Below are 23,878 nucleotides of genomic sequence, written 5' to 3' on the forward strand. Positions count from 1 at the left end.
ACTCCCAAATCATAATTCCTCTACATTGCTGAATGTCATGGCAATAGTTGTGACATAAAGAACTAACAAAATTAAAATTATACCTTTAAATCACCATATCATGCACACAGCCTAAATGTATTTACGTATACATAGTTTCATGTGGTTAAAGTGAAAATCTGTTAAAATACAATTTAAAAAGAGTATTATTTTAAATTAAAAATTTCAATTTAGGAAGAAAAAAAAATCCTGGCTTCCCCCCTTCCTCCCTTCCTTCCTTCTTCCTCTGAGCCTCAACCCATTCATCCTATTTCTTCAGCATTTTAAAGGGTCGCATTTCTGCCAAAATGCAGATGTTTGAGGCGCAGTGGTGTCACCCCTTTAGAAATGCAAGCATAATGTTTCGTAGGCAAAGGGTGCATTTACACACCTTTGATGGCTACCCCAGGTATTCCCAGCCATGGGCAGTAATCATAAACTTAGCCTTGTTAAAATTCCAGGCCACACAAGCAATGTTCTGTTCAGGGCAGCATTCCCAGGCATTGCATAATTGTCACTTGCTATTTGATGATCTTTTCTTCCCTGTTTTATTGAATCATTTCCTGTATTGCTATGTATTTTATATGTATTATCCTACTAGAGATGCCCCTTCCCCACCACCACTCCCTTTGTGTCGTGTCTTTTTAGATTTTAAGCCTGAGGGCAGGGATCCGTCCAATTAAAAAGATTGTATGTACAGCGCTGTGTAAATTTACAGCGCTTTATAAATAAAGGTTAATAATAATAATAATAATAATAATGCAGTACAAAGAGAAACAGAGTCCCCAGGCAGGTAATGTCCTAAGGCAGTTGACTAAACAGCATTATGTGTAAGATGAAGACAAGGAAGTTGCAAATCCTCCCTGTCCTGGAGCTTACTAACATTAGGCTGGTCATCATCCTTCAGCCTAACACTTAGAACTGTTAAAAAGGTAAAGGCAAAGGTAGTCCCTTGACATGAATGTCTAGTTGTAACCGACTTTAAAGGGCGGTGCTCATCTGTTAATAAGCCACTGCCAGAGCCAGCATTGTCCAAGGAGTGTTCAGCTGGTCATGTGGCCAGCATGACTACACCAAATGCTGTTACCTTCCCACTGAAGTGGTACCTATTGATCTACTTGCATTTGCATGTTTTCCAACTGCTAGGTTGGCAGAAGCTGGGATTAGTTATGGGAGCTCACCCCAACAACATGCAGCACTTGGGCCTTGAACTGCAGATCTTCCAATCATCAGAATTGGCGTCTTAACCACTAAGCCACTGCATCCCTCTCTTACAACTTTTACAAAGATAAAACAAGTATAATGCAGTTTCCCTAAAGAATATATAATCGTATACTATGATTACACATATAAATAATAAGGAACCACATATAAACATGTATACTATTATAATTAATATATCTAATGGGACAAAAGGCTAAACCTTGTGTAACCTTAGAAGTTTTTTCCCTTTAACTTTAGAAGAAAAATGCATAATTACTGAAATGGTTAGTCTTAAGGTCAAAGGCTGAGGCCCTTTAACTGAAAGGGAATTATATATGTGTGTGTGTTAGTAGAAGAAATAGTTTTCAGATAAGCTTTTCATATCATGCTCACTTTATAAAAGTATACTGGACTTTTAAGTTACTAAATATATAGAACACTTTTCTATATGTTGCTTTGCAAGAATAAAGGGGGTGGTTTATATTTTTGGTACTAAACTAGTTACACTTATAAAGTATGCTGGGCTTAGTTATTTTATAAAACAAACTGAATTTTTATGGCTATATTAAGACTACTAAAATGGCTAGTGTTCTGTTTAAAAATAAATAATGAACTAGACTTGCATTATAAATGTAGCAATTATACCATGACAAAAAAATCTTCACAGAAAATTTCTTGTTTGCACCTGGAATTCAATCACAACTTTGCAAAGGAGAGTCGAACCAGTAGATAAGGGAGCTTCTTTCTCATTAATTGCCAGGAACACTTTTTTTTTTAAATTAGGGTGAATAAAAGTTCACAAAATTTTCTCTTCTGCACATGCTTAATAAGGATATAAATATTAGTAAACACACCCATGATGACTAATTTAAATGAACATGGATTGTATGAAGTACATGTGGAGAATACTCATGTAATGGGAGTTTCTAGAGTTTATACATTATGCAATGAAAATTGAGATAAAAATATTGTAACAGAAAATGTCTTATAAATATTGGGTAAAACTGGGGGGGGGGGTGCCTGCTTGCTTGCTTGCCACCCCTTCTTGCAAGATTGTAATAAATAAACTGGAAATTGCTGCTTCACTTGTTTTGTCCTATTAATTTGATTCAGTACTTTGGTACTTAGAAAACTGTATCTCACAGATATCAATGTAATAAAATACAAAAATGAACACGTTATTGTTAAGCCCATGTTGAAGATACTGTATAACAAGGACCCAGTACCAGGAAAAAACTGCCCTATTAAAATGCTTTAAGGCAGGACATGGTACAGTACTCTAATAATGTCTTGTTAACATGTAACAAATTTTAAACCAGATTATTACCGTATATACTTGACTAGAAGTCGACCGCATGTGTAAGTTGAGGGCAAGTTTTGGGGGCAAAATTATGGATTTTGATATGAACTTTGGATATGTCAAGGGTAAAACTTAGGGACACGTAAAAAAGAACCTAAATGATGAAGCAAAGGAAAACAATGCCAAAGAATCTACAAAATTATGGCAGGCATAACTGTTTTGGCTTATATTAAAGGCTGGATGGAAGAGAAAGTAGAGGGAGGTCAGTGCTTCCAGGACAGATTGCCCTCTTGCCTTTCTTAATAAGATGGTTCCATTCTTAATAAGAGTTAAAGTATAGTATTTACAGTGACCCATGGATAAGTTGACCTAGGCTTTTGGGTTCAATTTTTTGACTAAAATTTCTAGACTTATACATGAGTATATACAGTACTTCAAGAGTTTTGAAGTTGGGAGTCAGTGGCCGAACCTTTCATATTAACATTTTCAGTGATACCAGGAGGCTCAACTCCTGTGAAAGAATTATCGTCCTGCTGCAGCAAGCTAATTTGGGTATGGCCAGGGATTTGTACTGTTGACTTTTCCCAATGGGACAGCAGAACTGATGTTCAAACTCATCTCTGTTCTGGACCACTTTGAGATATAAATTTCCTGGCATCCTGGAAGAGTCACACATTTCTTTGAACTGAGAGAAAACTGTTCACAGAAGAAAACAAATTGGGGGAAAGTAGATTATGAGGATTTTTTTATTACAGGAAAACTTTGCATTTGCTTGTTTTTTGTGTTGCACAGAACACAAGAATGCCCCCCATTTAGTACAAAATATACATCTTTTGATTTGTTTCATGTAAATAAAAACTTATTACCATTTATTCACTTTCATTCAAAGTGTAAATGTACAGTATAAATTTAAATAATATTATCCATACAGACAAGCTTTTACCCAGACTTTACAGTACATTCAGGTACTGAAGAATACAGTAATGAGTAATGAGAAAAGCCATTAAAATATTGGGGGGTGGTTATGGAAAAATAACTCCTTAAAGCCACATGATTTTTCATAAACTTCTATACCTTTTAAACAAATGTAACCTTATATTCGAAGAATCATGTTGCAATACTTTTAAATAGTGTTATAATACATGACTAGGTATCAAAGCTTAGAAATACTCATAGGCCACTAAAAAATACTAGTTATTTGGGGGGAAATTCTACTTGCCACTGTTCCTCTTAAAAAAAGGCATACAGCAGCATATAGCATTTGTGTATAACTCCTGAATACAATATAAAAACTAAACACATCTGTAAGAAATGTTGAAATTGACCCAATGCAGTGGTGGTGAGTCCTGATTAATAAATGCTGCATTTGGAATGAGGGTGAAATCAGATATGCCTTTTTTGTTAAGAGATGTGACCCATATTTCTTCATGTAAACTGTGGCATGTAGTATTTAACCTCTTCTTTTTCAAACATGGTGATGAACATAATCCTTCCTTCCAGAAGTCAGTGTCTCACAGGCATCTAAACATTTTCTCTTTTGGAGACAATGGGACTTTTCCTTCTGAGGCTAGTAACAACTGAAGAGGAGGGAAGGAAAAGACTATTTCCCTTCCATGAATGTTGCAGTCCCCCCAAAAATATGGGTTCTTTGAGGCAGTCACCAACAGCTTAAAAAGATAACCTCATGATTTCAAATGCTGTGTTCAGGATTACATTAGCCATAAAATGAATAATCCATTCAGACTGGAAACTTCAAAAAACCCAGAAGATTGAACAAATTATGTTGTAACTGCAGGAGAGAAAATTAAGCACTACTGATTTCATTCATTTGCTCTATAACTTGTCCGAGAATCTCATCAACCACATCAACGTCGTAATTCATTTGTTGCAAATCAAGATCAGGCATTATTGTTGCTAGCAGCAGTCCCACATTAACTCTCAGGGATCTCAGCTTCAGGCTACAGAAAGATAATATTGAGCACATTAGTTAGAATTCTATGTATGGCACATATACATTCAGTATTTTAAATCACTCTCCCTGCCAACAAACCTTTCATCTTTCTTTTCTCATTCCTACTTCTGTCACTGTATTATATAATAAAATATTAAAGAGGCAATATCAAAGCCTACATTGTCAATGTTCTGTATATTGAACAACTTAAAATGTAGTTTTACGACTTGAGTTTTTCTTCCATTTCCTAGCTGTAGAACCAACAATCCAAATTAACATGAAATTTCAGTTTGTGAAATAAAATGCAATCCTATTTTTGTGGATAAAGATCTACCCAGTCCTCCATCTTTTACTTGAATGGTGGGGCTTTGTCTTGGTCTCAACCCAAACTTTTAAGGTTCCCAGGCCCTCTTCATGGCACTATCATCCAGTGCTACCTCAGCTTTTGGAATGGTTCTCCTTCCCTTTCTAATAGGTTGTTCATGGTCCAGAACTCTCTACAATATGCTGGCATTTCATTTGATAGATATGAACCTTGAAACTGTTTTCTGAAGGCTGCAATTTTGGAAATCTTTAGGTAAAATTCACAATGGAGTAGACAGAAGTGTCTGATAGTGAGGAACATCCAACAAGCTTTTTGCATGTACATTTCTGATAAAATAGCAAGCAATTTGTACCTTTCCCCATCAGAAAAATTTACAGAATCTTCAAGATTACCAGCCACAGGATCATTTGCATGTGTCACCACTTGTGGAACTGAAGCTTTTAACTGTGTGACTTCTGCTTTTAGCTCTTCACACTGAAGAGTCATCTGATTTTTTTCCATTTCCAGTAGTTCGATCTGAAATGGGTAAAAAAAAAGGTTCCTACAACTGTATTTTTGAAAAGTTCAAAACTTTGGTATTTCTTAAGCACGCCTAGCAGTTAAACAATTCCATCTTTGTTAAGCAACAAATAGGTATCAAATGTAGTGTAATTATAAACTATGGCGTGTTACACATGCGCCGAAAGTACATGTTAGGGTTAGGAAGGGGCGTATTAGGGTTAGAAAGGGGCATCTATTCTAGATGCCCCTCAACCCTAGTACGGACTGTGTCCATACAAAATGGCGGCACCCTTCCACATGGGCGCCGCCATCTTGACGTCACGGATGCATAGTGTCCAGACATCACACGGGGGAAGTGACGCTGCGAGTGTGCGACTAGCGCCTCGCGGCGCCACTTCCGGGGCGCAGAAAGAAGCACAATTTTTCGGCTTCTTTTTTGCTGCGTCTGGGAACCGCGCGGTTTGGCTGCTGCAGTTCCCGGACGCAGCAGCCGGCGGTGCCAGCAGACTGCCGCTTTCAGGAGGTCTGTAACACACCTATTAAACAGATTAAAAATTCTAATGAAGATTTATTACATAACATATATGAGATACAGAATCTGCTCATGGAAATCACACACAGAGAGAATAAACATTACTTAAGCATGTGACAGGGCAAGAAAACTTTCGCAAATAAACCTTTAATCCAACTTACTAAGAAAATCGTATGCTAGGTTTCTCTTAAGGTTGCCGTAAGTCAAAAATGTCTTGGAGGAACACAACACCAAACAGAAGTATTGCAACATTTTAGAGTAAACATCAGGTCTATCATACTGAAGGAAAGATATATTAAGGTTACATGTTCCAGGGGGCTTGGATAATGGCAAATTAAGTTTTAGATTCCAAAGTGATGTCTTTTCAACACACTTGATATTCCTGTGAGTAGGTTCAAAGTGTCTTTATAGACAAGTAACACTGAATTTAATGGTAATAAATAAAACCTGTTGAGAGATACTTCTGGAGAAGAAATTGGCAGAACACAGGTTTCACCTTTGTTTTGATCTGGGAATGGAATGGTCTCTATATTTTTAAATGGGAAAGGAGGCAGAAGCCTGATTTCTCAGCTTGTCTTTCAACATGATTTTCTGCTCTTTCAGAGTTTTGTGTAATGCCTTCTAGAGCCTGACATGAGAAAAATATAGCAAGTAAATGAAGTTCTTCCTGGAATAATACCTTGACTTCTGTGAGAGAATCAAGGACTCCTGAATATTATATAAGACAATTTAAAACAGACATTTCCCTCATTTTTCACTTAATAATAATAATAATAATAATAATAGATAAACCACATGTTAATTTCAAAATAACTGATTTAGAAGAACTGCAAAATTGGAAGGAACCACAAGGGTAATCTACTCTGCCCTCCTTTCTATAGAAACTATGAATAGTGCATTTGTGGAAGACTGAAAAAGAAGGATTCTGAGTTCTCAGCCACAGAATTCTAGTGCCTCATCAAAGCACTACAAAGCACAAAACTGCATAGGATTCATCCATGGCAATTAAAGTGGAATCACTGCACTGTAACTAGTGAGAAAGGAGCCCCTCTCCTACATCATCTGGGGCTGGGGAAAGTCATGTGGGTGCTTGTTATTCCAAGCCTAAAACCATAATGGCAAGAAGGACATAATGAACTTCTACACCCACAACAAGGCTCTAAAAACAATAGGCACTATGCCACATATCTTTTCAAATTAAAATGTTTTCAAAACAGTCTGTTATGGTATGGTGATCCTTTCATTCAGAGCTCAGAAAATCCACTGGCAAATCTAACAAATTTCTTTAGATATAGTCTAAGTATTTTGCCTGGAACATCAACACATAACATTTTTTAATGCAACTGCTGCACTTAGTGACTTTTTACCTAATACAGTTGGGCCCTTAGTATCTGCACGGGTTCCATTCTGGACCCCCCTGCGGATGCCAAAAACTGCAGAACCTCGAGTCCCTTAGTTTTCAATGGCAGTGCTGCTGTGGCCACAAGCATGCACCACCACTAGAGCCATTAGGGCTTGCCATCTGTGGATGCTCTAATCTGGAGATGGCAAGCCCTTAGTTGGGGTGGGCAGGCTGTAAGTGTGCATAAGTCACCTTCAGCAGCACAGCAGTTCTGAACACTGAGATACTTAACAAGGAAATGTGGACCAATTTTTATATGCTACTTCATATTTTTGAGACCTTTTGAAATAATGTAGTGAAGAACTAAGAAATACTGACTCAAAATCTAGAATATGTAATGATCTCCCAACTCTGTTTACCAAATTACATATGCAACTGTCTGATTTACTAATATTTAATTTGGTTCAAAGTAAGAGAATGATGAAGAGAATGATAAAAATGGTAAAATGCCAGCATATCATAATGAAAAGGCAGAACTGGTCAGAACCTATTTTGCTTCATTTTCCCTCACAAAAGGATTGTGTGCTTTTATGCATCAGCAATCACCTTGGCAAGGGATCTGGGTTACAAATCATTATTGATAAGGAGTTAGTGAAGAACCATCTAAATGAATTCAAATTTGCAAGCCAAATGAAATGCATCTCAGAATATTGAAGGAACTTGCTGACATACTCACAGAACCACTCGGCATCATTTTTGAAAAATCTTGGAGAACGGGTGAGGTGCCAAAGGATTGGAGACCAGCAAACATTGTCTCCTTTTCAAAAAAGGCAGTAAAGATTAAATGGAAAACTACAAGCTTGCCAGCCAAACCTCAATATTAGAAAAAAAAATTAATGGATTATACAGGAGTGAGTCTGCAAGCATGACAATGCAATGATCAGTAGAAGCCACAATGGGTTGTCAAGAACAATTCCTGCCAAATTAACTTTATACAGTTTTTTGATTAGGAGGACTAGTTTAATAGATGGTGGGAATGCTGTGGATGTCAAAACTTTGTATTTCAGCAAAGATCCCCATGATATTTTGATTAGCAAACTGACTATATATGGAGCCATAACTGATTAGAAAACCATGCTCAAAGAGCTGTCATCAGTGGTTGTGCTTCAAATTGGAAGGCTGTCTCAAATGGAGTACCTCAAGGTTCTGTTCTAGAGCTGATGCTCATCAATATGTTTTATCAATGATTTAATTGATGGGTTGGAGAGAATCTTTATCAAATCTAAAGATGACACAAAACTGGAAGGGGCAGCACATTGGAAGATAAAAACATAATTCACAAAGAACTAGATAAATTAGAAAATTTGGCAGAAACTAATAAAATGAAATTTAGCTGAGAGAAATGCAAAATTCTACATTTAGGTCACAAAAATCAAATGCACAGGTATAGGATGGGGGATTCTTCACTCAGCAGTACTACATGGGAAATGGCCCTTGGGATTCTAGCTGATCGTAACTGAACATGGACCAACAGTGCAATGCTGCAGCAAAGAAGGCAAATGCTATCTTAGCCTGCATTAATAGAAGTATAGCTTCCAAGCCAAGGGAAGTAATAGTCCCAAAATATTTTGCACTGCTCAGTCCTTGTCAGGAATAATATGTTCAGTTCTGGGCACCTCATTTTAAAAAGATACAGATAAGTTGAAGCAGGTCCAGAAAGAAGAGCAATGAGGACAAGAGGTGTGGATAGTGAAACATATAAGCAAAGAGTGAAGGAGATGGGCATGTTCAACATGGTGAAGAGAAGATTGCGTGGTGACATAACTGAACTCTTTAAGTATCTCCAGGGCTGTTCCAAAGAGGAACATTTGTTTTATAGCAATAGCAAGTACATTTCTGTATCACTTATCAGTGCACTTAAGCACTCCCTAAGCAGTTTACAAAGTGTAAGCTAATTGCCCCCAGTAATCTGGATACTCATTTTAGCAACCTCGGAAGGATGCAAGCCTAACTCGAGCTTGAGCCCTTGGCTGGTATTGAACTCGCAACCTTGCAGTTTGTGAGTGAGTGGTTGCAGTACAGGCATTTAACCACTGCGCCATGAGGGCTCCCTGTTTTCTGCTGCCTTTGAGGCTAGCACTAGGTCTAATGGTTTTAAGTTACAGGAAAACAGACTTTGAAAATTAGAAGCAACTTTTTGACAATAAGAGCTGTATGACAACGGAATCAATTGCTTAGAGAGGTGGTAGGGTCTCTCTCTGGATTTCTTCAAAAAGAGGATGGGCAGCAACCTGCTGAGGATGCTTTAGTTGGTGATCCTGCACTGAGCAGTAGGGGTTGGACTTCATGGCCCACAGGACCCCTCCCAACTCTGTGATTCTATTATTCTAATATTTAAAACATAATTCACTTTTATATTTCAGCTCCATTAATTTTACAGGGACAGAAATTGTATCACAATATTTCTATGGCAAAACCCTGTTTCTATCTGTATAAACATTCCATTAATTGTACATGTAAATTGTGTACAAGTAAAAAACATTCAAATAAGGTGTCACACTAAAGCTTTGAACAAATAAATTTAGATTACAAATACTGTGCAACTAAATCCAACTGTAATGTGTGGGATCTAGCCATGAATACAGTTTGCAGGATTAAAGCATAATAATTTAATGTGGTAATAATAGCAGTAAAAAGAAACTTCACTTATATCTACTTGGCTTTTTTACAAGTTGAAGTATGGAACTTACCTCATTCTTGTACTGGTCTCTTTCAATGCTGCACTTGTCCAGCTGTCTGAAAAGTTCATCAAGTTGCACAGCCATGTCATCTACCTCGCTTTTATTGTCTGTACTTTTACATTTACTGCATTCAGTTTTTAAATTTTGCAGAGTATTGCACTGTTCTTTCAACTTTCTCATTTCATTCAATGTCTGTTCGTAGAGAATTAATACCTCCTCTGGACTTCTCTCTTTACCTTTTTCTAGTTCATCATCTGGTAGTATACTATTTGTTTCTGTTGACTGATGGCACATTTCCTTTTTCATATGCTTATCATTCATTTCCACTAGTTTTTGCTTTACTTCCTTTAACTCTTTCAACAAGTTATTACACTGTTTTTGGTAACTTTCTTTTTCACTAATGGCAGACTGCAACTTAATGCTCAATTCATTTATTTTGCTATCCACATTCACAGGCTCTGAAACCTGAACAGGCTTTACTTGGGGTATCTCAGATTCTGAAATGTGTCGCCTTTTATCTCTGGTGTCCTCTATTTCTTCCTTCTTTACTACAAGTTGTTCCCTTTCCGTTTGTGTTGCTGTAGTTCCTTTTGAACTTTTTGCTTCCAAACAAGCATCTTTGTTTGTAGAACCTTCTGTTTCAATGCCGCTATAGTCAATATCAGCTCCCCCTTCCACTTTGACTATTTTGATATCGCACTCTGTGATATCTACAGGTTTTGGGGTACTGTTTTCTTCCAAGATGATAACATCATCATCATCATCTTTATCATTCCTTCTGTTCTCAAATGCGTGGCTAGTTACCCTTGTGATCTTAAAAGGTAGCGGTGTCTCAGAATTAGAAAGTTTGCGTTTAAACCTATTGAAATAAAGAGAGACAAGTAAGAGTTTTTCTTTAAAAAGCTAAGCTTCAGATATTTTAATGTAAAAATAAGGGACAAGACAATTTTGATGTAAATAAAAAAAAAGAAAGGAAAAAAGAGATCTTGTAGTTTATTTACCAACCTGTTTTCAGGGTCAGAATGAGGAGAAGATACTGGGGCATTATCTGATGGGTTTAGGGACCTTGGAAGAGATGTACTTGAAGCATCTACATTTAATCTTTCACTCATTGCTGGAGATGTATTTGACAAGGCAGATGTTTGTAAATACATTTCATTATAAATCTGTAAAAATGCATTGTTTTGTTACAAACAGAGAAGAAAACATTCACATCTGCTTCTAAGGCTTTCCCCTTAACCTCTGGCCACCACAGAATGGCAGTGTATGGTTACACCCCCAGCCTATGAAATCCCACACATTTTCTACCTTTATTTGTTCTGTATGATGTCTCCTGAGATCTCTGAAATGCATAAACCCATAGATCTCAGGGGATGTCATGCAAAATGAACAAAGGTGGAAAATTGGTAGGATTTGCATCATGAAGCTTGTGCAGTAAGTAATGAAAATGGCCACTGCCGTCCTTCTGTGGACACATTTATATAGTAAGCCTTTATTAAAAATGGTGGCCAGAGTCCTTTGGGCTTCATTGCTGCTGCTGAACCCACTCAGGCAGAAAAAGGTGAGGAAGGAGAAAGGGCAACCTTTTCTGTGGTTTGGGCAAGGGAGGGGTTTCTTGTTTCTTGTCACTACCTTTGTACTGGGTCTGTATTCAAGCACTGATTTGTGTATAAGATGACCCAGTTTTTATGGGTCAATGTTTGTAAAAAAAAAATTCAACTTAAACACAAATATATACAGCACGTAATGCACAATGTACATTCATTGCATTTCATAAAACAAAACAGAAAAAACAAACAATTAGCAAAATTACATACCTGTTGGCTAAACTCCAATCTTTTCTTTAATTTCTCCCTGTCTCTGTATTGAGAAAAGGAAGTATGGCATACTCATATTTATTTTTGTGCTTTTAATATTAATTTAATTAATTCAATATACGTATTAATTAAATGTGATAATTAAGTGCTCTAGTTATGTCTTCTACATAGCACCTTGTTTTTCACCATGTACTGATAGCATGATCATAACTGCAATCTGGACCAAACACTGATGTACTGTTTCACTTCCATTTATAGTTTATCTGCAAGTTTAAAAGAAAAATCTGTCCCTATGGGATGTGAAAACTTCCAGCTAGACTTAGAAAATTTAACTAACCACAGAAACTCATTTAAGGTCTTTATGGTTTCTTTATTGAGTCTATCCATCTGGGATGCAGTCTCCCTCTTTGCCTATTGCCCTCAACTTTACCCAACATTATAGTCTTTTCTAGTCAATCCTTTCTTCTTATGATATGACCATAATATGACAACCTCAGTTTAATCATCTTCCGGGGGAGATTAGACCTGATTTTCTCTACATCCAGGATCGCATCTCAAATGTGTTGATTCCCCCCCACATCAGCTTTCTTCACTGTCCAGTTTTCACAACCATACATAGAAATGGGAAATATGAAGGCACAGACAATCCTAACTTTAATGATATATCTTTATACTTCAGGATCTTGTCTAGTTCCTTCATAGCTGCCCTTCCAAGCCCTAGTTGTCTTCTCATTTCTTGACTGCACTCTCCATTTGTAATAATGACTGAGCCAAGGTAGGAAAATTTTGCATTACAGTCATCCTTCCATTTTCGCAAGGGATCTGTTCCAGATTCCCTCTGTGAAAATGGAAATGCGCATATATTCAAGCGCCACTGGTTTGAATGGAGGCACGCTGCCGCAGGTGGCCACAGGCATGTACCCCATTGTTCCCCATCCATTTCCTACTCTCAAGTCTGCAAAAACAAAGGGGTGACTGTATTTCAATGTCTTCATTGTCTGCTTTAAAGTTATGTAAATAATCTGTGGTCAGTATTTTTGTTTTCTGGATATTCAACTGGAAACCTGCCTTTGCACTTTCTGCCTTGAGTTTCTTCAATAATCTTTCCATATCTCTGATATTTTCTGCTAGTATTATGATGTCATCTGCATATCTTAGATTGCTGATGTTCCTTCCTTCAATTTTCACACCTCCCTGCTCAGAATCCAATCCAATTTTAAAGATCACCTTGCATACATAAGAAATTAATGCAGTGGTTCTGTGGTTACTGCAGTTCCAGGTGTCTCCTTTCTTCAGGACTAGGATATATACTGAGTGTTTCAAATCTGTGGGCCATTATTTTGTTTGCCAAATTTGTTGACATATTTTAGTTACAACTACAGTAGATTGTGTCTCTGTAGCTTGGAACAGCTCTATTAGTATGTCATCAGTTCCTGTTGACCTCTTTCTGTCAAGTGATCTGAGATCAGCTCTCACTTCACCTTTTACAATTTGAGGCTTGTCCTCCTATAGTTCTTTAAATGAATCTGTCATCCTTTCGGTTCTTTTACAGAATTCTTCCATGTATTGTTTCCATTGTTCTTTTATTTCTTCTTGGTCATGTACACTATGTTTCCCTGCTGGTCATAAAATATCCCTACTTCTGGCTTAAATTTTCCCTTGTTTTCTCAAATATTGCTGAAGAGGTCTCTTGTTCTTATTTTTGCTCTTATTCTTAGCTTCCATTTCATTGCATTAATACAGTAGTTATTATCCCTGCACACAAGTCATCGTATATTTGCATTCAAGATTCTGGTTTTATTTCTATCCCCTTTCATTTTTGCTTCTTTTCTAGCCTTGACTGCTTTTAGGGATTGATCTGTCATTAATTGAGGGTTTTCTTTCTTTTAGGCTACAGACAGTGTTTTTCTGGTTTCTTAACAATGTTCCTGGCTTCAGTTCAGAGTTTTTCTGCCTCCTGGTCAATTAGGCCTAATATTGCAAATCTGTTCTTCATTTTGTCTTTAAATCCTTTTGTGATGATCTTCAGATTGTATTTTGGCATGATGGTTGGTTTAGTGCTCTTCTTTAGCTTTACTCTAACTTTTGCTATTAGTAATTTATGGTCTGTGCTGCAATCTGCTCCTGGTCTTGTTTTTGCAGATAGAATAGAGTTTCTCCATCTTCTGCTTCCAATTATGTAGTCTATTTCATTTCTATATTGATCATTATGTGATGTCCATGTGCAGTCACTTCTTAGGTTGCATGAAGAATGTGTTTGCAATGAAAAAAAATGTTGGCCTCACAGAATTCAGTCAGTTTCCTTATTTGGTTTTTGAACAAAGACCAAATTTTCCTACATTTTTTTATTCTGTTCTGTTTCCTATTTTTGCTTTCTGGTCATCTATGATGATCAAGAAGTCATTTTGGTGTATGATCAGTTTCTTCTTGGACTCCTATGTAGAATCTCTAAATTTCTTCTTCTTTTGCATCTCTGGTTGGAGCATAAACTTGTTTATGGTTACATTAATGGGTTTTCCCTGGAGTCTTATTGATATGATTAATTGTTCAGATTTTACATTATATCCTTTCATTGTTTTTGCTATATCTTACTGCACTATAAATGCCATTCCGTTTTTTCTTAGATTTTCATTTCCTGTGTAAAACACTGACTCAAAATTCCTGTTCACTTTATCTTGCTCATTCCTAATACTGCAATGTCTATACATTCCATAGCTTGTTTCACACTGAAGATTTCCATATCTTGTGCAATCGCTGATAAAACATCCCTCAAACGTCCCTGAAACGTGGAGGAAGCGCATGTGTCTGAATGCCTGGCACACTTTCTCAATCGTCATGGAATTGTCGCTCCCTCTAGTGTCCCTGAATCATCTCAAGGGGAGTGGATTTACTCTGAACGCAAAGTTCCCATTCAGAGGAAATCCGCTCCCCTTGAGACGATTCAGGGATGCTAGAGGGAGCAACGATTCCATAACGCTTGAGGAAGCGCACCAGGCATTCAGACAGTCACGCTTCCTCCACATTTAAAGGACGTTTTACCAGTTATTGCGCAAAGTATGAAATCTTCTATGTCTACCTTTCCTTTATTCATGCTTCTTAAGTTCCATGTTCCTATAATGTGGGTTGTGCAGTTTTGGAATTTCTTTTTGCTTCTTTTAACTAACTATGGGTTACATAAAACACATTGAAAAATTGTGATTAGTTGAAAATGGAAGTGATAGAATCTGATCACAGCTGTGCTCAAAGGAAAGAGAGCATATGATCCTGACACAAATAAGGCCAGTGTGATGAGACTGCCTAATAAATGCCAACTAATATAACATACATTAAACTGTAAAAAGCTTCACAGATTTTTTCCTTTCTCATCCAATCTATGTGGCCTATATTCATTCAAAATATCCAGGAATTAGGGTCAGCAACTGTTTACTTTTCCTAGTAAATCTTCACAATTATTTTAGTAATCTCAATGTTGTACAACAATTATTAGATTAAGGAGACATAGGGCCTGAACAGAGAGGCCAAATTAAAGCATGTCACTTTGGAGGCATGCTGTTTAAATGAAGCATGCGTCTTAAGAGGCCAGAAGCTGTGCTAAAGCCATGCTCCAAAATAAAGCAGCTTTATTTTGGCCTGTCTGTTTGGGCCCAAACATTCATTTTTCTATTAGGAATTCAAGACATATTTTGGTTTAGTGAACTACCTACATTTATTTAGCACACCATAGGAATCATGATATCAATTTAAAATCTTACAGGTCATTTTCTAATATTTCAAGTTCTTTGTTTTCTACTTTGTGATACTCACTTTTTCTTATGTGTTTTTTCATATGGTATTAAATCATCATCTTCGGGTTCTTCAGGTACATTGCAATTTCTAATATTTAAAAAAGTGATATGCTGTTATCGATTTTGATTCAGGTAATGTAACTACAATTTGGAGTCTGAGCTCCTTTTACAGTTGTCCCTCTGGATTCACAGTGGTTACCCTCATGAATTAGAAAATTTTGTGAATAATGGGAGGGACTAGTACATGCGTGTGTGCTTCCCTTCTGAAGCCTTAAACAACTCTAGCAAGCTGTTTGAGGTGCTAGAAGGGCAGGGGAGTGCATGCTGGTTGCTTCCTCCTTAACTCCCAAGTCGTCCCTGGACCACTCTCAAACCTTGGGAGCAAAGGAAAGAGGGTGCTCTGGCCTCTTCCTCCTTCACTCCCATGGCTTCAGGGGGCTCAATTTTGCCCGAGTCCCTAGCGGTGTGCATGGACCCTCTCGGCTGTTCCCTCCATCCTTGGCCTTTCTCTCACTCACGGGGAAAGCCTGGGAGGGACGGAGAGGGAGGAATGCATGCGCACACAGCTAGGGACTCACGAACAATTGAATCTGCAAATCTGAAAGCCACAAATCTGGAGGGACGACTGTATTTTTACCTACTTACCTGAACTGAGGGTCAGGGTTGTATGAGCAATACCACTTTTCTGGCAATCGATCTATTCCATCTGGAAGCTTCCTCCATTTAAGACATGAATCACACTGAACCCAGGTCTGATCTGGCCGTTTCCTATAATAGAATACCAGTGACATGAAAACTAGGCAAGCATGGCTTGAAAGTTAGGGGAGATTTATGAGTGAATGTGTTGCTCTTGAGAACTTACTGAGTATCTTCAACTAGCACTTCCAAGGGATAGTCTGTTTTCTTTGCTTGCATCTCATTCCAGTAATCATTAAGCTTCTCACCAAGAGCATGTATTGTAAGCCTAACAAACAAGAGATAACCACTTTGTAACTCATAAAGACACATTTATCATTTATCATGGAAAGCAAATGCAAATATGAATAGAACAGGTTAGACCTAGATTTCCTGTGAGCAGAATGACCCCTCCACTACTTGGACTTGCCCACTGAAGAAGAGAAGCAATTTGCACCATTCTTCCTTTCCCCTGCAATCTCTTATTCTTCTTGGAAAACTACTACATAGTTTTGGCTGAGCCTCTGGAACAATGTGAGTGGTGCATGGTGAATAATGTCCCCCTGACTTCCTTCTTCCATCTGGATTGTTTGCTGGAGTTTCACATTTCTTCTATAAATATAAGGAATTTTGTTTTCAAAAGGACACATCTAGAGCCAAGCTAATGAACATGTGTGCACATGTGCATGTATCTTAGAGAGGAAATTGGATGTTACTAATTATGGAAGTCTGTGGTTGGATTCTGACTACTGTTCAAATTCAAGGCATATCTTTGCACTAATTGTGTTAAGTAGGGACAAGAATCAGTAACCAAGATCGAAAACACAATCCAGTTCGAATCTGCTGTAACTGCCCAGGATCAATGCTAGGGAATTCTGGGAAGTGTAGTTTTGTAAGGCATTTAGCCTTCTCTATAGGAGAGCTCTGGTGCCACAATGAACTAGAGTTCCCAGGATTCTCTAGCATTGAGCCAGGGTGGTTAAAGCAGTCTCAGACTGGATTATTTCTGCAGTGTGTTTTGGAGCCAAGTGATATATTTATCCATTTTTAAAATAATGTGGACAAAACTTTTGTGTTGATGAAATAAACATTTACCTGTATTCATTAGTATAATCAAAATCCTGTTTATTATGGGTTGGCTTTAGGAAGTTGCATTCGATAATCCCCACTACTCCTACACCCATATTATTTGCCTGCAAAAGAATAAAAAATTCAAGTGTGCACACAGTACGCATGATATTAAGAATGTGAATGATTACTATTTTAAATATTTTTAAAGACAGGAAATATCTGTCCCAAATAGCAAAGTCTTACATATTGCTTAATATACTTCTTGAAAATAATGTTTACTATTTAATTTGTCAGCAAGCATCAATACCTTTTGGCTTTTTCACTTCATACATTCAATCTAGAAGGCAGAGCAGACTATTTAATTTTAAAACTGGGGGAGTAGTATAGCTCTGTCAGTTTAAACATCTCAAAGTCAGGAAAGACAACAACCACTTATAGAGAGTGGCGGGGGGGGGGGGGTCATAGTAAGTATTTCTTGAAATTTGGAATCCATAGAAGGAAACCATGTTTCCCTGAAGGGGTTTAAAATACAGAAATAATAGAACAGAAACAGTATCTATTTTCACATGAAATTCAAAAACATAGAAGACTGCAAGTGTGTACAAGCAAAATTGAAAATAAACTTTCTATTGAGGAAGACAAAAGTAACAAAATAGCAAAACACTAATAGCTAGAATGCTTAGAAGGAAAAAAGTAGATAAGAATGAGTAAGAGAAAAGAGATGTCTGCATGATAGATAACAAACAGGTCAGAGAGGCCTCCTCCTGGTATTCAGGGCCTCCTTATTGCCCTTAGTGTCTTCAGTTACCAAAACAAGAAATGCCAGGTTGAGACTATGTAAGACAGTGAGAGAAAACAATTCAGATAAGAGGTGTCACTAATAGAATCAAGAAATGTATATGTTTTGTATCCAATGAATGAAAAGGGGTGTATGTGTTTGTATCTTATGTATCCAATCAATATATGACATGCAAGTTCTTTGTTTGAAATCCTATAAAAAGGTAAACACACTTCTATACCATTGCTCCAGAGTCTGGAAAATATTCCTCTGGGGCCTCAAGTTAATAAAAATCTGCTGAACTTTTCACTTACTTCTGGGTCCTCCTGGTTTATCTTCCTATCTGTTATATTATGAGATATGGGAAACTATCAGAGGTAAGGGTACTACACTATTTTCCAGGCGAGCTTGGAGGGCTATAACACCCTACCTTAAATCTCCTGAATTTTAAAATATATTTCTGGTAACAAATGTCTCCTGAGGGGCAATGTTTTTGGTCCTCTCTGGGCCATTTTAGAGGAAATTGCCTTTTTTTCCCCTGACAGGAAGTATAACATGAAAAAACAGCTCCCAATGGGCATTTGAAGATTCTTTCCAATAAATAAATAAATATTGCCCTTGGGGGCCCACAGAGATAAATAGCAATGTAAACTGCTGCACTTTGTGATAACTAAGCACATATATCATATATACTGGCGTACAAGTTGATCTCATGTATAAGTTGAGGGAAGGTTTCTGGGTCAAAATCCTGGATTTTGATATGACCCGTGGATAAGTCGAGGGTAAGATTTAGGGGGCTATAAGGAAGGATGGAAAGGGGAAAATACCACTTCTGTACCTCTTTCTGGTTCTCTGGACCTCTCCCAACCGACTCCCAGGTGCTGGAGGAGAGGTTTTAACATCGGATTGAGAAAAGAAGCAAGTGTTTTGAAATGGGGAGTTTTTCCAATAGGAAGCAAAGCCTTGCAAAACAGACTGGTGTTCAATGGAGAATGGGGCATCAGGCTTGCTTGCTTTAGGACCTTTCTAAGCACTACTAATGTACTGACCCTTATATAAGTTGACCCAAAATTTTAGGGTCAATTTTGGGGCATAAATTTCCCGACTTATAATTGAGCATATACAGTACCTTACAGAGATATGTTAGCCTGAAACATCAGTATGCAAAGGGATCTTGAAACACCTTTAAGACTAACTGTGTGAAAGACGTTGTAGCATGAGCTTTCATAGACTTCGTTGCATCAAGGAAGTAGACTAAATCTATTATGAAAGCTCATGCTACAACTTCTTTGGCACAGTTAGGTCTCAAAAGTGACACGAGGCCCCTTTGCATTCATATGTACCTTAGTTTGAGAAGATATAAGCCTGAGAAAAAGGGAAAAAACAAAACAAACCTCAGCCCACACACTTTTAAAAAAATCTATTATTGGGACAAAACAGCCTCATGATGACACAGCCTTAAAGGCAAGGGCAGCAGCATATTTAAATATACAGGTTAATTGTATTTATAGTCAATTATAAATTATGTCAATGTATGTAAAAATGGAATTGAATTTCACTGTACAGAATATTGCAGCATGGTGACTGACATGGAGTGTCATCAATCACACCATCTAAGATATGCCCAGGATGACACAGCAGACATGATCCAAGTGACTGATGTGAGAGGACTATTGCAGACACATGTGTGAGATACTCATGTCATGGATAAAGTGTATAAATATGGATGTGACCTATGTTCTGGGTGGGTTGCTGCTGTTAGTGGATGGTTGGTTGGATAGTTGTTGGTCTGTATACAGTAATGTCAGTACTCTTTGGTACTGTATACAGAATGTGGAGACACTGAGTTATTTTTAGCACCTTGCACAGTTATAGGTCCTGACAGTACTGCTGAGCACTATCTTCTGCATGTGCTCAGACAGAAAGGCCACAGGTAATGCATGGCCCTTACAAATTAACATATGTTAGCATTCAGTTTAAATAAAGTATGCATGGGTGATTAGGAAATAAATATCAATGGAAAGATTTAACTTAATGATTTACATTTCAGATTTGGGATGCACTTGATTTAAAAACAATTCACTTTGCTTTAGCACCGAAAAACAATTTACATTATGTGTGCCATCAGTTAATTAAATAAATCCAGCAAATGTTTACCAAGATGAAACTATACTGTATACAGTTGTTCTTACCTTTAGCTGATAGCCAACTCTTTCGTAAGCCTTGATTAGCCTATTTCGATGGTACATCATCATTCCATAGTGATCTTTATTTCGGCAGTTGAATCCAAAGGTAATTCTTACAGTTTTGGGCTAGTTTGTACATGTTAGAGAAAACATTTGAATATTTAAGTAAAATTAAATTTAAAAAGATAAGGAGGTCCTTGCATAATTTTCTCCTAATCCTAACTGCAAGATAAGCTATGGTTTTATGAATTTCATTCAGAATTACAATGCGTAATCCAAATTGCTTTAATTTTTTCTAATGACCAACAACTCAATTAACTATTTTATAAACTTCAAATTCTAGCTAGAAAATAGTCAGCACTCCATGCTTACAAGTTTAACTATTGTGGATTTGATTATTCATAAGTTTACCTGAAGAAAGAGAGCAAGCAAACAGTCAGGCAGGTGGTTGGATGCAGGAGATGCCTCTGAAAGCCCTCTGTCACTGCTGCGCCTCCTAAATAGTGCCCTGCTGGATGATGCCCCTAGCTGGTCTCTGCCTCCTCCTGGCTATCTCCCTCCTGCCAAGTGAGCCTGCATCTCAATCTCCTGCTAGCCAGCCAGCTCACAAAGCACCCAGCCAACCATTGCTCTTGACTCTGTTGCACTTCCCAGGTCCCTCCCCTTGGGCAGCCAGCCCAGAAGTGGCTTTGGTGGAGTAAGGCAAGGGACTCTTATTCCCTTTGTGTCTCTCATGGCCTCTCTGCTGCTTGCCCTAGCTTCCCTCTCAGGCTCCTTTCCTCCATTATGCAGGATGCCTCCACATGCACCCGGGTCATGGGGAAGAGAAGGAGGAAAGGATATCCATATATCTGGCATGTCTAGAGATATTTGTGTCCCCCCCACACACACTTTTGCCAGGGTGAGTGGGTGGATTCCTACACTCTTAACCCTCACTAATGTGGACGGCTGACAGTACAACCAATTTTCAAAGAACATTAGTTCTTCGGGCATCTGCTCTTCTTCCAATATAAGAAGCACTTGTTTAGCCTTTCCACTTTACAGCTGAAAGTCTGTATGTCCCCAAGTTAGACTGGGATTTTAGCTTTCAATTCAAGCTGTGAATAGCAATTCATACATACATACCATGCAGGAGAATCCCTGAAGTTAAGTTACCATGCAGCACAACATGGTTACTGTTTAAAACACAAGAGTAATGTTGAAAGTACGCTAGTACTGTGCCTTCCTAGAGAAGAAAAATATGGAACATCACATCTTGGGGATTTTTTAGCCCCTGAGCTTGTAGGAAAGTTTTAATAAGAATATTTTCATAACTGAAATCATATTCCAGAGGTGAGAAGACATTCTGGCAAAAATATTGTTTTGGAGTCCTGAACTGGTTGTGAATATGGCCTATGAAAAAATACAGGCAAAACATTCACTATAATTTTTTTATGTTTTCTTAGTCAGTCTTCAACATTCATTCAACAATGTCAAAGGATACAGCCAAAAATTTAGGTTTATAAACATCACGTTCTATATAGGCAAGGCTTTTGGAAACCAGTTGTGTTTGCACTTTTTGTCCTCTTATAATAATCTGCATTCTTGGCTTTAAATATAGAATACTGCAATAAGCCTGAAAAGCAAATGAAAATTTATGAATTAATTTTCTTTAGAATGAAATGGATGAAAAACAAACTGTGTACAATAAAGGCACCATAAATATGTAAAATATGTCATAGAAGTTCAAGATTCAGACAAAATTTCAGATTGGAAAAATTCACACAAAGCATCTTCATGAAAGAGAAATTAAACAAATTTCAGTTGGCTGAAGCAGAGGAATCTTTTCTTACTCATCATAAAACAAGGTCTGAGGCTCAGTCTCAGGCCCAGCCTCAGGATTCCACACCAGTTGTTTGATCATATGATGCTGTGGGATGCTACAGGAGAAGATGAATTTCTCCCTTCCTTTCTTGCTGATGGAAATACAGTAGTCTGAATACCACTTGGAGAGATACTGATTGGATTTTGTCAAACACTATGGCGGGATACAGACGGGCAGGAGAAGACGTCTTGGAGGTGTATTCTGCTGAATACGGAGCCTCCAGACCACCCGCCCTGGAGGCGTGGCTCAGGAGATGGGGCTTCCACATGGGGGGCAGTGAAGACGCCTCACCTGGGGCCGTTTCAGACCCGGAGTTTCCAAACCACCTCCTCGGAGGACGCTGCAAAGAGAGAGGCAGCTTCCTCACGGGCGGCCAAAAACGGGGCTTTTTTTTTTCCTTTGCCGGCTGGCGGAGGTGCAGCTGCGCAGCTGCAGCGCTAAGCAGCGGCGGCAGAAAGCCTATGGGCACATTTAAAGTGCCCAAGCCCCTTTAAAACTTTTCCCCCCGCTCTGCCCAAGAACAATGGTGGTCTCCTGCCAGCTGGTGATCAGCTGGTGTTGGCATCCTTGTCCGCTTGCACTTTGCCAGTGTCACCAGCATCATAGATGCCTCCTCTCCTTTGGTCCCCGCGCTCCTGCTGAATCTGCAATGCGCAGCCACAGCTGTCGCCGCTGCCACCGCTGTCCCCCTGCCATCCCCCATCACCTCCCTTGTACATATGTAAATATTTAAAGTTTTAGGGGTTTTTTATTGTTAGGTGAAAATGGCACAGGAATGTGTGTAGGGGTTCACTTTAAAGTCCAAACTTTCCAAGCAGCGCATGCGTACATGTTGCTCTAGGGTTAGGGTTAGGGTTAGGGTTAGGGTTAAGAGTCTTAAAATGCGCTGCAGCTGTGCTGCAGCTTCCACACCTGCATGGCAGCTGACGCTGCAATTAAAGCCTGACTGCAAACTGCGCATGTTCCAGGACCCCGACTCATTATGCGACGCAGCAGACACGGAGCTTTTAAATGGGCAACTTAAATTAGCGGCGTAGCAATTCTGACGTACCGGTGCAGCAGCTTACAGATGGAGCTGCGCAGCTGCGCATCAAATGGAAAAGAAGCGGAGAAAAGCAGCACCTTTTTAATGCTGCTTCTTCCCGCTTGGGGCGTGCGGGGGGCGTGTTCATGGCGGCATTCAGGTAAGGCCCGTCTGAAGGCTCTACCTTCATGACGTCATGAATACACCCCTTTTTGCCCGTCTGTATCCCGCCTATGATTCTATATGTAGAGAGACCTTGTAGCACCTTTGAGACTAACTGAAAGAAAAAAGTTGGCTGCATGAGCTTTCATAGACTTCAGTCTACTTCCTCAGATGCATTTAGTAGAGTGGAAACCAGAGACAGAGATATATATGCCTTTGGTATGTGAGAATGTCAATTCAAATTCAAAAACCTTTGTGTATGGAAATGAAGTAGCAAGTCCAGTTTCAACTATGGTCATTAGATGCATCTCTTCAGATGCATCTGAGGAAGTACAGTCACCCCTCCATTTTCACAGACTTGTGATCTGCAGTTTTGATTATTCATGGAAGGGCAACCTCCATAAAAGTTAATGGTGCTCACGTCCATGGTGCACACGCATGGGAGTGTGTGTCCATTCAAGCCTATGGGTCTTGAATATATGCAGATTTCCAAATTCATGGGGGGGATCCAGAACGGATCGTCCATGAATTCAGAGGAGGACGGTAGACTAAAGTCTACGAAAGCTCATGCTGCCAACTTCTTTCTTTCAGTTAGTCTCAAAG

The 23,878-nt window shown here is 38.5% G+C and overlaps 1 protein-coding gene across 4 annotated transcripts in view; it reads right to left on the reverse strand.

The window, feature by feature from the left end:
• Window positions 1–3,272: 3,272 nt before the first annotated feature.
• MORC3 (MORC family CW-type zinc finger 3) overlaps window positions 3,273–23,878 on the reverse strand; it is a 42,466-nt gene continuing 21,860 nt past the window's right edge. For 3 of the 4 annotated variants that reach the window (XM_089512022.1, XM_089512020.1, XM_089512023.1), the window contains 12 exons: window positions 21,709–21,840; window positions 20,232–20,351; window positions 17,286–17,383; window positions 16,378–16,479; window positions 16,161–16,283; window positions 15,535–15,603; window positions 11,731–11,773; window positions 10,919–11,079; window positions 9,923–10,772; window positions 7,909–7,989; window positions 5,150–5,313; window positions 3,273–4,479 (listed from right to left, as the gene is read on the reverse strand). In XM_089512022.1, coding sequence (XP_089368148.1) covers window positions 4,326–4,479; window positions 5,150–5,313; window positions 7,909–7,989; window positions 9,923–10,772; window positions 10,919–11,079; window positions 11,731–11,773; window positions 15,535–15,603; window positions 16,161–16,283; window positions 16,378–16,479; window positions 17,286–17,383; window positions 20,232–20,351; window positions 21,709–21,840 — 2,097 coding nt within the window. In that variant the 3' untranslated portion in view covers window positions 3,273–4,325. The remainder of the gene's footprint in view (window positions 4,480–5,149; window positions 5,314–7,908; window positions 7,990–9,922; window positions 10,773–10,918; window positions 11,080–11,730; window positions 11,774–15,534; window positions 15,604–16,160; window positions 16,284–16,377; window positions 16,480–17,285; window positions 17,384–20,231; window positions 20,352–21,708; window positions 21,841–23,878) is intronic. The other variant, XM_089512021.1, reaches the window with a different exon arrangement.

This window comes from Sceloporus occidentalis, unplaced genomic scaffold (genome assembly GCF_023333645.1).
Source record: "Sceloporus occidentalis isolate IW3139 unplaced genomic scaffold, rSceOcc1.0.p SCAF_2, whole genome shotgun sequence".
Taxonomy (NCBI): Eukaryota; Metazoa; Chordata; class Lepidosauria; order Squamata; family Phrynosomatidae; genus Sceloporus; species Sceloporus occidentalis.